General features: G+C 41.5%; 1 protein-coding gene across 3 annotated transcripts in view; it reads right to left on the bottom strand.

Moving 5' to 3' along the window:
* MYO18B (myosin XVIIIB) overlaps window positions 1-16,871 on the bottom strand; it is an 885,307-nt gene that overhangs the window by 94,518 nt on the left and 773,918 nt on the right. For all 3 annotated transcript variants that reach the window (XM_073629436.1, XM_073629428.1, XM_073629423.1), the window contains one exon: window positions 4,535-4,668. In XM_073629436.1, coding sequence (XP_073485537.1) covers window positions 4,535-4,668 — 134 coding nt within the window. The remainder of the gene's footprint in view (window positions 1-4,534; window positions 4,669-16,871) is intronic.

Genomic DNA, 16,871 nt, shown 5'->3' on the forward strand with positions numbered 1-16,871 from the left:
TATTTTGCTACTAAACTCACCTTCGGTTCGAAGAGTAGCCCGTGGCTCTTCGACACGTTCGCCCAGTCCCTCGTTTGGATACTATTACACAAGGGTCAATGCCATGAAGTCATCCATTATCTGGATGACTTCCTACTGATAGAACCGCCCAGCAAGCCCCCAGGAGATCTCAACAAACTTAGAGTAATTTTTGGAAACCTCAATGTTCCTATCGCCGAGCACAAAGTTGATGGCCCAGCAAACATCATCACCTTTCTCGGGGTCAGCTTGGATACCTGCGCAATGCAAGCCAGTCTCCCCCCCGACAAACTAACACGCATTAGGGCAGTCCTTCACGAGTTTACACACACCAAGGGCTGTACCAAAAAACAGTTGCAGTCTCTCCTGGGTATGCTCAACTTCGCTATGCGAATTATCCCACAAGGCCGCACATTTGTATCACGCCTGCTCAGATTTCTGTCAGAAACTCAAGACCCTGATCAGATTTTGAATTTAGACTCCGCAGCTATAGCGGACCTATCTATGTGGGAGGAATTCTTGTCTGCCTGGAATGGCATATCTTTATTTATACCTATGGTTTCGGTCCATTCACCCCAGGTGGTGACGGACGCTGCAGCCTCCACAGGTTTCGCAGCAATTTTTGGCCATCATTGGTTTTCAGGACCCTGGCCTCAACAGATACTATTGATACCCGGCTTTTCCCAAACATCTGCCCTCTTCGAGCTTTATCCCATAGTGGCAGCCGCACAACTCTGGGGCCACCACTGGACAGGACAAACCGTAGTCTTCACCACCGACAACCAGGCCAAGGCAGACATCATCAACAGAGGCAGGTCCAAGTCCCTAGCAGTCATGTCCTTCCTGCGCAGGTTGGTACAACTGTCTTTACAGCATCAGTTCAATATACACTGTGCATTTATTCCCGGCAGATACAACTCAGCAGCTGACGCACTGTCACGTTTCAATTATCCCTCCTTTTTCAAACAGGTTCCCGATGCCGATCCAATGTCGGCCCCTATCCCTGTCTGGTCACAACTGACCCTGGACTAGTTCAACATCTACACGGAGCTACGCAACTCATAAATCATTCCCTCTCCCACAACACACTCAAAGCCTACCAGACAGCTTGGAAGGCCTTTAATAAATTCCTCACGTCCTGCCGTAAAGGACCAACAGATATCAAACAGGTACTGGCCTTCACTGCACACTGCCACACGCAGCTGGCCTTATCCTACAATACCATCCGGCTATACCTAGCCGGCATTCAACATTTCATGGCGCTTGAAGACCCCACGAAATCTTCACTGTTCTCATCTCACGCTATACGAGCCATTCTAAGGGGAATTCAGAAACAACAACCGGTCATCAGCACTAAGCGCTTGCCCATTACGGGGCCCATCTTTAGGGACATGTCAACTATTCTGGCTACTTCGCCATTCGGTCTGCTCCCCAGCACGGTCTTACAAGCAGCCATATATTTAGCTTACTATGGGTTCTTGCGGCCTGGCGAATTCACCTCTAACAAACCCACAGACCAAGTACTATGCAGACGACACTTGCTTCGATACCAAGACCACTTCATCCTGCACCTCGATGTCTCTAAAACCCAGCAAACGGGCTCAGGAGTGAACATTCACCTCTACAAAACCAACAACAGCTGGTGTCCAGTCGCCGTACTCAACCGACTCCTGTCACTCCTGCCTGAGCAACCAGACAGCAGTCCCCTTCTACCATTCCCAGTTAAACCCTTAAACGCCTCTCAGTTTGTGGAACACATAAGGATACTTCTCCGCAATCTTCACCTTAACCCTAGTCAGTATTCCGGACACTCTTTCCGCATCGGAGCAGCCTCCTCGGCGTCCCGCCACGGGGTTCCAGACCACATCATCAAAAGACTAGGCAGGTGGAAATCAGCCTGCTTCGCCCGGTATATTCCCAATCCACAAACAGAGATGGCACAGGCATTCTCCAAATTGGCTCAATAAATAACTGAAAACCAATAAAATTATAACCCTACCTGAATGTTTTTGCCCCCTTATTTTGGCATACCGGCCATTAGACCAAGGCACACTTTCAGGTCCATTTCATATGGTAAGTCCACACTTTCAGGTCTATTTCCGATGGTAAGTCTTATCTTTACTATAAGTGTTATCTATGTACATATCGGACATAGGGCTCCAACCATAAGTAGGAAGGCCAGTATGGTGGCCTGAATTTATGGGAGGAGCCCGGGGGGGTACTTAAGCAGCCCGCTCACCTGTGGTGCTTGTCGGTTTCCTGTGCGCGATACCCACCCTCCCATCCCCATTTCACAGCATTTCTCAAACTATTCATTTCATTCATTTCTCTTACAGAATAATCATTTCTTAAACCAGGGTATGCCCCCTTATTTTGGCATACCGGCCATTAGACCAAGGCACACTTTCAGGTCCATTTCATATGGTAAGTCCACACTTTCAGGTCTATTTCCGATGGTAAGTCTTATCTTTACTATAAGTGTTATCTATGTACATATCGGACATAGGGCTCCAACCATAAATATATATATATATATATATATATATATATATATATATATATATATATATATATATATTTTTTTTTTTTTTTTTTTTTTTTTTTACGCACGAGATAATAATATAAGCTGTGTAACCCATTGATCTATGCTAGCTGTCATTTCTGCAAAAAGGAGGCACAAGAATAGAGGCTGGTCATTTTTATTTCTATAGAATCAGTGTACCAGAAGCTGTCAAATACAATAAAAGGATCAGTGGCATGATTAAGTAACCTCAGGATTGAAAAATGTTGGTGTAGACATGGCAGTTGTCTACAGAAGTGGAGCTGTGAGTATTGCTGTTATTTTTCTTCTTTTTTTTTTTTTTGTAGGAAAGTTATTAGTTCCCCAGGGCACTGTGGTTTGGTCTGCAGCATTTCAGTTCTGTCTAATGAAGAAGAAGTCAACTGCATCTCAATATATCAATGCACACTATACCACTTTTAAATGTCTTTTTCTCCCTGTTCAGAAATAATAATAAATGTCCATGACGTTATTAAATCCTCTTCTACATGAACCAACTTTTAACTTAGCATTAGTATCCCTTTATAGAAAGATCAGGGATAGCTACAAATTGTGAATTGATGGGAATGAACCTACTGTATATGTATATGTAGGATGGAATGCCTTTCTTTGTTAATATACCCACTTTCACATGTTTCTCACACCAATTCAGTGCAATAGTACAAATGTATTTTCATGTTTTGAGGCGAATTGAGTTGCACAACACACAAAAAAATGGTGCTGGCTGCATTTTTTTTCCTCAGCACATGTGTATTGTACTGCATTGCAATGGATGTGTTTAAAGGTAACGTTTACAATGAATGGCCCTGTAGCACACAACCACAAATGTAATGTACAGTTATCACAGCAAAACCAGTGTAAATGATTGTGGCCAAAACAACACCTGACTTTTTTCTGGAATGCAGTGTGCAGCAATACTCACTGCTGTGCATTGATGAATTCTGCAGTTCAGGTGCGTAGATTTCAAAATGTATGCATGCCATTCAAAATGTATGCTACCTCAGCACACCAATTCACTTAGCGTGTGTTACTACGCTTAACTGCAATGCAATAGTGTGAACCTGGCTTTAATATGCAAAGTAATCATGCCCCACAGTTATAGGTCAATTAAATATTGCATGCTTCTGACATTTACAGTGATATAATTCTATACTCAAGGCAATTGAATATGTGAATTATCAAGCAATGAAAAACACACACTGTACAAAATGTGCAAACTTCATTATTTTAAAATATCAGCTACTGCAATGTTTTGACCCTTCTGGGTCTTATTTAAGTTGTAGCTGTAAAAAAAAAAAGACCACAGAGTCTCAAAATGTTGTCTGAAATTTTAAGCAGCCAACAGAAATGCTTTTTATTCCACAGATCTGCAAAAGATTTTCTAATGAATTTGCATATATTCTATTTAAAATACACAAACGCACACACACACACACACACACTTCCAACATGTACAGGATTTCATTTAGATAGACTGGCCAGTAACCTCGCATAGCTACAGCTGTTAAACTGTTTCACAGGCTGTTTTTGCTATGCTTTATACAATTGGATAATGGGACCCAAGCTGGGAGCTTAGACTAACATGACAAGAAGGCATTGGGCATTGTCGTTTGCTTAAAGTTGCAACACAGATCATGTACTACAAGTTTGCATTATCGTACATTTACATGATACATGTCAAATAATACAATGCTATATGGCAGGGATTTCCAAACGGCCCTCCAGCTGTTGCGGAACTACACATCCCATGAGACATTGCAAAACTCTGACATTCACAAACATGACTAGGCATGATGGGAATTGAAGTTCCTGAACAACTGGAGGGCCATAGTTTGGCGACCCCTGCTACATTAACCATTTATCCTTTCAAAACATAGAAGTCTATGCAGATCAAAATAAATCACATGAAGCTAAATATATGTATTTCTAAATAAATAGTAGTGTTTTAGAAAATACCTTTCAGTGTCACTGTCATCACTTGAGTCAACTTCCTCTAACGCTGCCTGTAGGTCAGCAATACGTCGAATCGAAGTCTCCAGATCAGCCTGCAGTGTCTGTCTCACTGCTGTAAGTTCATATAGTTGGGTCTCCTATTAAAATGAAGTATCACAACAATTATTACAGCTACAGGGAACAAATACTTTTTTAGTTAACAAGGTAATAAACTTTGTGATAAATACACTACATAATGATCTCACTTGTTGACAAACAGGTACCTTTTAATGAAGACAATAATCTAGACATAGCAAAAAAGCCTGTGATAGAAAGTTTGTTAAGTAGCAATTTTCACAAATATTATGCAAAATTAAATCCATATATAATGTATAAATTGGGCAATTTTCACTACATTAATTACCACATTTATGTACTTGTTTGGCTTTTTACATCTGCTAATGTGCTGAACATAAAAAAAACAAAAAAAACAAAAACAAGTAAAACAAATGTGACATCAGAACACACTTAGAATATGGCAATATACAAAGTAAAACAGGAAATACTAAATAATATATACTTTATATACTGTATAGCTAAAACACTGTGTATTCCTTCGTCCTTGTTTTTCTTGTGTGCTAGGTTATTCACAATTCACTTCTCTTCATATCCTGCCTTAAAGCACCAAAGACCTGTCAGTACCAGGATTACACTAGCCTTTATGGCTGGGTTCACACTTATGAAAATTGGATGAGGGTTTCCCTACATCTAATTCGCATGACAGGGGACTGTGACCAGCTCTCAAAGGAGCCGGTTCACACACCACCGGGGCGGCCACGGAGGGCACTGCAGAACTGTCCTGTGCGTCTTTGGCTCCGTTTCAGGTCCAAATTCAGGCAAAAATTTGGACTTAATTCAGACCTGAAAAGGTGAACAGGGACCCACCGCACCTCCCTGCTGCGGGCTATATAGTGTGAACCCAGCCTTGAGGTTGAGCAAAACTCACTTGAGACAGCCTTTACCTGGAAACAACAGTGATTGGCCAGCTCCTTGCTACCTATGCTTAAAGCACCTGTTGCACATACCACCAAAGTTCACGATAGTGGACACTACCTGGTGTGCTTTTGCTTGACCCAGGTTGTATCTGCTCTGTGGATTACCATGTATGACTTACTGTAGCTTGGGCTGATGCTGCTCTCTCTATTCTGTGATTCTGTACCATTTTGACTCTGAGCTACTTGTGTGTGACCTGGCTCATCTACACCAGTGGTTCTCAACCCTTGTCCTCAAGTACCCCCAACAGGCCAGGTTTTGGGAATTTCCTTTGGGAAAAATAGCTGTCCAAAATACCAAGCCATTAACTCTGACTTAAAGCACCTGTGCAAAATAAAGGAAAACCTGCAAACATGGCCTGTGGGAGGTACTTGAGGACATGGTTGAGAACCACTGATCTAGACTACACTTCTGCCTGACCCTCCTGTATTACTAGACTCTCTGTTACTCCTTGGTGAGCTCCTCAGTCTGCGCCTTCGTCTTCACTGTCCAGCCACATGGAAGGGGCAGGGACAAGACTATAAGTATTACCAAGCTGTAATCCAGGTATGGATTTTATAGCATAGTTACATTGGTGCAGCTTTGAACCATATGTACATATTTTTCACTGATTGCAAGGCATTCTCTAATTGTACAAAGTGGATGGGCGGGTTGGTAAATTTACAATCTCCATAGTCTGATGATCACAAAATATGGTGTATTAATTAAGAAAAATGCAAGATAACCTGTGAATCACACCTGTGCCAAGCGAGATAGACTTGGGGTTGATTTGCTAAAACTGGAGAGTGCAAAATCTGGTGCAGCTGTGCATGGTAGCCAATCAGATTCTAACTTTAGCTTGTTCAACTAAACTTTGACAAAAACCTGGAGGCTGATTGGTTTCTATGCAGAACTGCACCAGATTTAGCAGATTTTAGTAAATCGACCCCTCTGTGTCCATTATGCAGTAGAGCAGCTGCTTGGCACGGAACCTGGAAGATAGCAGTGATTACAGTAGAAGCAGAGTTTACTACAGTGATTTCCAGCTTCTACAGGGATCCCACAGGTATAAAATAGGCATACCTCAATTGGTCCAAGCTGGACCAATTATGCTAGAAACTCCATACTTGGAATTCAGCTCTGACTTCAGTAGAGAAATATCAGGACTCCTGGCCTGCCAGGGTTTGCTGCTTGTCAGGGCTGTGTAAATATTAGAATTGGGTGGACAGAAATACAAATTAAGAGATAACAAATGCACTTCATTTGTTGTTTGCCTGAAAATAAATCATTCACTTTCAGAATAAATGGAATGTTCCTCCCCTTTCCTTGGGGTTTCTAAGCAATTTTGTAATAGGTTATACTTGCTTAAAAATGGACTCCTTCAGAGAAGCTTCAAAAACCTCCCACTCCTCCACTGTGCTCGTTTATGGGTCTTTCAATTACGTCTAATGATTCTGGGGTCTGGACTATGTATGCATAGGGATGGAAAACTGGAAACTGGAAAACTGGAAAGCTAAGCCGTAAGGCTTCATTTAAGGAGAGTATAGCTTATTGCACAATTCGCTATACTTCAGCATGATAAGTCGTTGTTGGCACAGAAATTCCAGTATGGATTTTTTGCCACAAATACTTAGGCATCATTCATTTTGGTGCAAGATAATGTTGACATTATGCAATTAGCATCACTTTTAGGGTTAGGTTTAAGGGAAGCTTTTGGTTAAATGAGCTTAAAGTACAACCAAAGGCAAACCCTTTTTTATGTTTTGGACAGAGTAGAGCTGTATTAGAACACCTGTCAGGTTTTATTGCTGTCTGTGCCCTGATTAGGGAGCTTCCCCTCTCTATTTGTCCTGTTTACCGCTATCATTGAAAGTGAAAGTAAAAGATTTGAAAAAAAAAAATTGTGGGTTGGCATCAGAAAAGTAATAGAGGGAAAATGTCCCCATGGGGACACTAGCTCTGGTGACCTGAGGGTCCCCAATGGATTCCCTTAATTTCAAACGATTTCCTTTGACTTCCTGTTTTGGTTATGGGGCAGGAAGTTAAGGGAAATCTCCCCAATGGGACACAAATGGCAAAGAATAAACTGACAGGGGTTATGACCTTCTCTTACTCTATCCAAAATGAAAAAAAAAAGTTTTGGCTATAGTTTTACTTTACGTGTTTCGGTTATGGCTGACTTTAGGGATGTCTTAATATTAAAGGTTAGATTTACCTGTAAGTTTTAAGGATGAGGTTATGGTCGCAGCTACCAAGGGTTCATGGCGAAGCCAACAGGTTTATAATTCGGGTTAAGGGGAAATCATTTCACCAGACCAAATTCCTTGTAAAATTCCACAGCCTGTCATTTCAACTGTAGTCAGCAAGGTTACAATGGCCAACAATAGGAGCTTTATTATGTGCCAGCCCCTCACTATAATAGGGTGGGTACCCAGAAGGCGTTTGTTAGTGTGTGATGTGAGTAGTTTAGGGAGAGCTGACAGCTCACTTTCATCAAAATGAGTCAGCCTTGGGTTACTAATAAATAGAAATGGGTGAACGGTTCAGCCCGAGCATAAGTTCGGGCCGAACATTCGTTGTACGGACGTTCGGTGAATATCCGAACAAACGGGTAGTTCGACCATTTGTTCGCCCCCCCCCCTCCGAACTGACCACAATGCACTGCGGCGCTGAACAGTGCATTGCAAGCCCTGATTGGCTAAAGCAGTGGAAGCTTCAGCCAATCAGGGCACAGAGCACTGTCAGAGTCATGACTGGACACTGTCATCATGACTTTATCCAATCATGGCTCATTCCCGCCCCACAGTATAAAAGTATTCTTTCAATGGCAACAATTTTCAGTGTGATTTCGGCATGGAGAGAGATAAAACAGGGCTCTGTTCAGTGCTATTAGTTAGTTAGTGTGCTATACTGTGCTATTTTGCTTCAATTGTCAGTGTAGAATATTAATTTAGTGTCAGTCTAAGGATAGTGTGAGTGTAGCGAGGAGGACTATCATTCAGCTTTGCATAGTGTGCAGCTAGAGAAGTGACAGCTCAGATAGTTTTACTGTAGTGTAGTGAGACCGTGTTGAGACTGTCTAGCTTTGAGGGTGTTCAATCATCTCATCTGGAAGAATGTTTTTGGTACAGGTTTCATGGGCACAATTGACACCCAAAGACCAATTTTTCAGCACCTGTTTGACAGGTAAATATCATTGCATTTTTTTACAGCAAGGCCAATTCTTGCTTTCATCAAGAGTACCTCTATAGAGTTATGGTGGGAAGTTTTTCTGCACCCGTTACTTCTATCCAAAGTCAAAGTAACACCAGAATGTATCCAGAATGTATCCAAAAAATCTCTAATCTTGTTGCCAGTGCACTACATTGTGGCCTCATCATACACACTGGTTCCCCAGCTGTTGCTGAGCAAAACAAAGGCAGCTTGCAGGGAAAATGTCATTTTTTTGGCTTTATAAATGCAATTATTGCTGCAGCAGATTCTAGACATGGTACAGATCTACCACTTTACAGGTAGACTAAGGGGACCCCCCCAGGCGCCATATTGGAAGGAATTTTTCATTTTTATGCTTTCACTTTAAAAATCAAAAATCACTGCTCATTTAAAAATGATGTTTTTCACAAACTTTTTTTTTATTGATACATGTCCCCAAGAGCAGGACCCGGACCCATATAACCATTGTATTCCCAATTACTTGCATAAGTCTTCAAAATGGGCACTTTTGATTTTTGATGTTTGGGTCCCATTGACTTTATTGGGGTTCGTTATTCGGGTCTGAAATTTCGCGGAGTTCAAAAGTTCTGGTGCAAACAGAACATCCCTACTAATATGTGAATACAAAACCTCTGTTTCTGATGTGATGAAAGGAATTTCTGTCATCCAGCCCCTGCAAAAAGCTGGACTTTAGCTGCTAAATTTCCAATATTTAAGGTAATCTTGAGTTGTGCCTCAGAGTCTTGATCTGGTCATCTGTCACTGTAAAGATAATACCTAGCTATTCTTTCTCACTTATATTGTGACCTAACCAAGTAATTACATACTGTCCAACCACTGCACAATATTTGAGGCTAGTATCTCTCAAATAATTTGTTCTAATGTGTATTTAATGTTAAAACCTGCCATGTCTCTTCATCCTACACTGCAGCCATATCAAGCAGTTTATATACTGTTTAGCTATGTGCAGTATTAATGGCTGTGCCGTATCAAAAAAATACACTCAAATTTCTATTTTATGATAAAATTTGCCTCACCTCTCCCTTTTATATTGTGGCCTAACCAAGCTGCTTACACACTGTCCAGCCACTGCACAGTATTTTTGACTAAAATCTACCTCTCTCTATTTATTTGCTACCTATTCAGGTGCTCATGTACAGTCCAAATGCTACCCAATCTTTAACAAATAAATGCCTGAAGTCTATATTTGGCATATTTTTTGGAACAATTGGAGACAACAACGTGCGTTGTGGTTTTGAAAGGTTTTGACATGACTCCCTCATGGCAGTGTCCAGCTCCCCATGCCCTTTTTGGGAATAGTTTGGCAATTAGCCCACTATATGACCAGAGTTTAATAGCAGGATTCGGCCCTCTTTTGAATTCATTGATACTTGCTACAAACATCGGGGTTGCCAGACTTGGCCCATCATAATTTATGTTGCACAAATGCATTTAATATGCACTCTATATAGCAGCATAGATGTGTTAGATAGTGTTATATATTGGTTTAGGATCCTAGGAGTAGCATATAGAGTTACCAGTCAAGTCAATATAGTAAGGCAAGGAGGTTCTACCTGGAGCTTGATTTTATCGGGAAAAGTATCACCTAATCTAGTGCAGAATTGTGATAGTGAAATATATAGTTACCCTTATGGGATGCACTATTCAGTTGGTGGTGAAGCAGACTGCTCCTGTGCCTTGGTGAAAGCTAGAGGGGACAAAGTAACAGTAGATACCCATAGGACTTCTTGGTCATGCATCACAAAACACAAAGGGGAAAAAAATGGCTGCTTTCAAGCATGTGTTCTAGAAAGATGTTTTATTCAAATGCGAATAACTGTAAGGTTCACATTTCTGATACGGTTGTCATACTGCTTTTATATGCTCATTCAACTAATATTATGCAGTGTATATAGATATCATTACTTATATATAGAGAAGGATGCATCTGACATTAGCTAGTTAAGAGGTCATTTGATTGATTACTGTAGGTAATCAAAACATAAAACAATCTATATAAAAATGTATTATTAATGTGTTTTTCCGACTATTACTAGGAATATAGCTTATGACACCATATGACAAACTGGATTGTTTTTTGCAATACTTGTACTGTTTTGTATATATATTTTTTTATATATTTCCATTCTTTCAGTGAACAGATTAAGAATTTTACTACAATATCTGAATACCCAGAGGTGATTTTTTATGCCTCAGTACAGTCTACAGTAGAATGTATATTACAAAAAATAGCAAGCACTTTTCCTTCCTTTTCGTTATGTTAATTCTTAATATTTTTCCACTTTTCATCAAGTTAACACAATTATAAGAGAGCAGAATTACACAAAAATCCCTTGTGAGATAAGCTTAAGAGTGTGAAGCTAGATGCTTTGTGTTTCAGTTTCCCTGGAAAAAGCCCTGTGCATACAACAAAGTGTGCCCTGCACATTTAACATGATTAAAGCTGCCAGCTGTAAAATTGCCATCTCAGTGGTGACAAGGTGAGAGATGATTTGTGGTGCATAGAGCGACAGCCCTGGGTACCACAGCCAGCAGACTGTCATAGTAAATAATGCAAACTCCGCTACTGTGGGGTGAAGAGGCCTGAAGGAAAAAAGAGCCAAGTTTTTAAACACATGTATTGAAAAACCCCAACTTTGTACCTTTCACAAATAGAAGTACAATATTTTAACAAAAACATTTCAACTTTACTGTTCACTGTAAAATTTATATTGTGTGTTTATAGACAATAAACAAGAAAATGACAATAAAGATAGTCAAGTATATAAAACTATTCTTGGCAACACCTTTGTCAATGTACAAGAGATTTTCCAACTGTATCACAGCTCCTATGAGGCCATGTCTACAAAGTGTTTTAGAGTGCTACAAATATTTGCACATTTCCTTCTGCTAAATAACTGTGCATTGACAGTGAACAGAATGGGAAGCTAGTAGACACCAAAGTTTATCTTCTTAAAGACAAACAATAACTAACCTTAACAGCTCTGTTATTGGAGAAAAATATATTCTGCAGAAGCTAACACTGATCAGAGCTGACATCACATTTTTTGACGATTGGATAAAGCTTTTACTGTAATGTATAGCTACATAGAGTTCAGCAGACCCAGAGTCCTGCTACTCTACACACCTATCTACTAGATACTGGCCTTTCTTAGCTAGCACTGATTTGCACAGGCTTAAGGATGCCCAGCAGAAATGCCATCATCTTTGGTTATGATGCCCCACCAATGCACACAACATACAGCTACAAGCATATACTGGCTCTTGTTTCTTTATGCAAATATTACATATGAGGTGTGGACAGAAGGTGGAAGATGAATTTGATCTGAACTATGTCTGTTCAGTGTTCAGTGAACAGGCAAATTAAAGGGATGTTCGCCTTCCAAGCCGAACTTCTGAATGCAGTGAGAAGTGACACATTTAGCAGCGGTATAACTATTGCTGCTAAATGTGACAGCTTCCAGGTTAGGCTGGTAGTCAGAAAGCCAGCAGATGCTACCTTCTGTGCAACCAAACGTTGTTCCTAATTTTTACAGACAGTCTACTGACTGGAATGGTACCAGCTGATTGGAAAAAAGCCAATGTAGCACCAATATTTAAAAAGGGCCCAAAATACATCCCTGGGAATTACAGACCAGTTAGCCTAACATCAATAGTATGTAAACTCTTGGAGGGGATGATAAGGGACTATATACAAGATTTTAGTAATAAGAATGGTATCATTAGCAGTAATCAGCATGGATTCATGAAGAATCGTTCTTGTCAAACCTATCTACTAAGGAAGGCCCGTAGACGTGGTGTATCTGGATTTTGCAAAAGCATTTGACACAGTTCCCCATAAACATTTACTGTACAAAATAAGGTCCGTTGGCATGGACCATAGGGTGGGTACATGGATTGAAAACTGGCTACAAGGGCGAGTTCAGGGGGTGGTGATAAATGGGGAGTACTCGGAATGGTCAGGGGTGGGTAGTGGGGTTCCCCAGGGTTCTGTGCTGGGACCAATCCTATTTAATTTGTTCATTAACGACCTGGAGTATGAGATAAACAGTTTAATCCCTGTATTTGCAGATGATACTAAGCTAAGCAGGGCAATAACTTCTCTGCAGGATGTGGAAACCTTTCAAAAAGATCTGAACAAATTAATGGGGTGGGCAACTACATGGCAAATGAGCAAAAAATGGGTGAGGTTAGCCCGAATCAACCAATATGCATATTAGAGAAAAAGGCTTGCATCAGGCAATCAACCGCATGTAGGATGCGGGATACCAGTTAGGGATGTCCTAGAGCATACAGGAAAAACAAAGAGAAATAATCTCTCAAGAGGACAGAAAACCCTCAGGCACTGTCTGGATAAGGCCAAAATTTATTGAACAAATAGAAAAAAACACCACACAAAAATGTATACAACAATCCATGAAAAAATAGGGCTATAGTGAGTGACTAACACAGGCCCTAACAATAAAAATGACAACGTTGTCGTTTAAAAGCAAAGGGGAGCCATTGCTGAGCATACCACAAACACACTCCATTCACCACTCATACACTGATGATAGTATTCTAGAGCAAATATACTGAAATAGCATGGTCAGTGGATCGCTTTTCAGGGGCGTGGTATAGTGGGTGTGCGGGTAAATGTGGATGGATAGTAGTGGAAGTCCATACGCCAATAGACCTGATGGGATATAACAGGAGCTAGCAGGGATATATTCCAAAGGGACACAGCAAAGGTGACCGGCAGTGACTAACAGTTCATCTGGTTAAAACAGATGAGCATACTGACATAACATCAAGCACAGCAGATTGAGCTCGCAGAATCTAGCAGATCATGCATATAGAAGCAGATGAATGGCTATGAATGGCAGCAGCAAGCAGGAGAAGGGGAAGGCTGGCTTGTACACAGTACGGGAAACATAGGTCATACAGAGGGGGAAAAGGAACTCTCACCACCCAACCAGTGACCGACATCCATGTGTTGCCATGCTAGTCCCCAGCAAGCGGCTTAGAGTGTGAGTCCGTATGGAGCTGTTTAGCTGTATCCAGCAGGCGCTGCGCTCGCCGTGCAGAGTAAGATGGTCGGAAACAGGAAAAACCGGTCATCAGCTGTTCGGTCCCAGCTGATCGTCCATCCACAGCATCAGCACAGGGCTCCAGAGTAGCGTGCTGACGTCACGTGCTGGTGCGTTTCACCAGCCAATTAGCGCTGGTTTCCTCAGAGCAAGGAGGTGTCCGTGGAACAGACTTAAATAGCCAGAAAATTAAGGTGAAATTACACTTTTCTACCACTGGGTGTCATCCAAGGTCACCTCACAAAATTAACATACAGCAGGGAAATTGAAAATAAAAAAACCCCAAATAGTTAAATGAGATTAATCACATCTGGATATGATTAAAAAGGATAGAAGAGAACCATAACTCTAAGAGCCCTTGCACACTGGGGCGGGGGGCGGCGTCGGCGGTAAAACGCTGCTATTATTAGCGGCGTTTTACCGTCGGTATGCGGCCGCTAGCGGGGCGGTTTTAACCCCCGCTAGCGGCCGAGAAAGGGTTAAATACCACCGCAAAGCGCCTCTGCAGAGGCGCTTTGCCGGCGGTATAGCCGCGCCGCCCCATTGATTTCAATGGGCAGGAGCGGTAAGGGAGCGGTATACACACCGCTCCTTCACCGCTCCGAAGATGCTGCTGGCAGGACTTTTTTTACCGTCCTGCCAGCGCATCGCTCCAGTGTGCAAGCCCTCGGGGCTTTCACACTGGAATGAAAGCAGCGGCACTTTCGGGGCGGTTTGCAGGCGCTATTATTAGCGCAATAGCGCCTGCAAACCGCCCCAGTGTGCAAGGGCTCTAAGATTAAATATATAAACCAATAAACGGAAAAAATATATAGAAACACACAGTGCTGATAGACAGATTCAGATTAAACGGTGTAATATAGCAGATTATTTAGGCAGACGGTTATTTTTCCAAGAAAGACTGGATACTACACTCAATATTTAACCCATTTGGGGTCATAGAATCCATATAGTACGTCCACATTCTTTCTTTCTGCAGAAGAATGGTGTCATAGTCGCCACGTCTAGTAGGTAGATTTAGTCTATAGATCCTTTTGACAGTCATACCCTTGGGATCACGATTGTGGAATTTCGCAAAATGTAAAGAGATAGGACGCTCATCGTCCTTCTTTTTAATGCCAGCTATATGCTCGCCAATCCTTATGCGTAACGCACGTTTTGTTTTGCCAATGTAGTTTTTATTACATGGACACGTCAGCATATAAATCACCCGTGTTGTTGAGCAATTTATGAATTGTTTGATTTTAAAGTCTTTTCCGCCGCGTGGATTGGCGAACTGATTAGTCTGGTGAACATTTTTACAAATTTTGCAATGTCCACAAGCGTGCATACCCAGAGGGGGCCTAGAGCCCCTTTGCTTTTAAACGACAACGTTGTCCTTTTCATTGTTAGGGCCTGTGTTAGTCACTCACTATAGCCCTCTTTTTTCATGGATTGTTGTATACATTTTTGTGTGGTGTTTTTTCTATTTGTTCAATAAATTTTGGCTTATCCAGACAGTGCCTGAGGGTTTTCTGTCCTCTTGAGAGATTATTTCTCTTTGTTTTTCCTACATGGCAAATGAGGTTCAATGTAGAAAAATGTAAAATAATGCATTTGGGTGGCAAAAATATGAATGCAATCTATACACTGGGGGGAGAACCTCTGGGGGAATCTGGGATGGAAAAGGACCTTGGGGTCCTAGTAGATGATAGGCTCAGCAATGACATGCAATGCCAAGCTGCTGCTAACAAAGCAAACAGAATATTGGCATGCATTAAAAAGGGGATCAACTCCAGAGATAAAATGATAATTCTCCCACTCTATAAGACTCTGGTCTGGCCGCACCTAGAGTATGCTGTCCAGTTCTGGGCACCAGTCCTCAGGAAGGATGTACTGTAAATGGAGCGAGTAAAAAGAAGGGCAACAAAGCTAATAAAGGGTCTGGAGGATCTTAGTTATGAGGAAAGGTTGCGAGCACTGAACTTATTCTCTCTGGAGAAGAGACACTTGAGAGGGGATATGATTTCAATATGCAAATACCGTACTGGTGACCCTACAATAGAAATAAAACTTTTTCCCAGAAGAGAGTTTAACAAGACTCGTGGCCACTCATTCAAATTAGAAGAAAAGAGGTTTAACTGTAAGAGCGTCAAAGATGTGGAATTCCCTTCCACAGGCAGTGGTCTCAGCGGGGAGCATCGATAGCTTCAAGAAACTACTAGATAAGCACCTGAATGACCGCAACATACAGGGAATTACAATGTAATACTGACACATAATCACACATAGGTTGGACTTGATGGACTTGTGTCTTTTTTCAACCTCACCTACTATGTAACTATGTAACTATGTATACCCACTCATCTTCTCAGCTGTCAGCCAAGGATTCCTGGCTGACAGCTGAATGAAAACAAAGGGGCAGAGATGGTGGCTGGGATCACTAACTAAATATGGCCATGGCCATATTCGGTTAATGGCCATATCCATATTTGGTCAATGACATGGATACTGTATGTCGCGACATGGACCTTCGTCAATGGACAACGGAACTGATGATGGATTTAGATTTACTTTGATGGACTTTTTGTTTTAATAAAGGACTTATCAAAGTGTGTGATGTGTTTATTTACTGTTACATTTTTTTGTGAATATACTGAAATGTATGTATCTACTTCTTCATGTGGGGGGCAATATCTAGGTTCCCCTGTTACGTGAGATTCCAGATTCCTATGAGCCCTCCACCTGTAGCAGGTTTTTGGGGAAGAGGACATTGTTCTTATTAATATACAGACAAGGTGCAAAGTACTCTCCCCATGTTGAGGGTATGTGGCCTGATATGGTTCAGGAGGGGGAGCACTCATTCATCCACTCATTTCTTGGTCATCCAGGCTGCATGCTCAGATAAGGGTATACATTTTTGGGGGACTCCCATGCTCTTCCTCCTTAAAATCCATAAAAAACCTCTTCAGGATAAGGGTTTTAGTATGATCTTTATTTTTGTTTGGGGGGGGCACAATTTTTTATTGCCATTCTTACTGTATGAA

The sequence above is a fragment of the Aquarana catesbeiana genome, linkage group LG01 (assembly GCF_042186555.1).
Source record: "Aquarana catesbeiana isolate 2022-GZ linkage group LG01, ASM4218655v1, whole genome shotgun sequence".
NCBI lineage: Eukaryota > Metazoa > Chordata > Amphibia > Anura > Ranidae > Aquarana > Aquarana catesbeiana.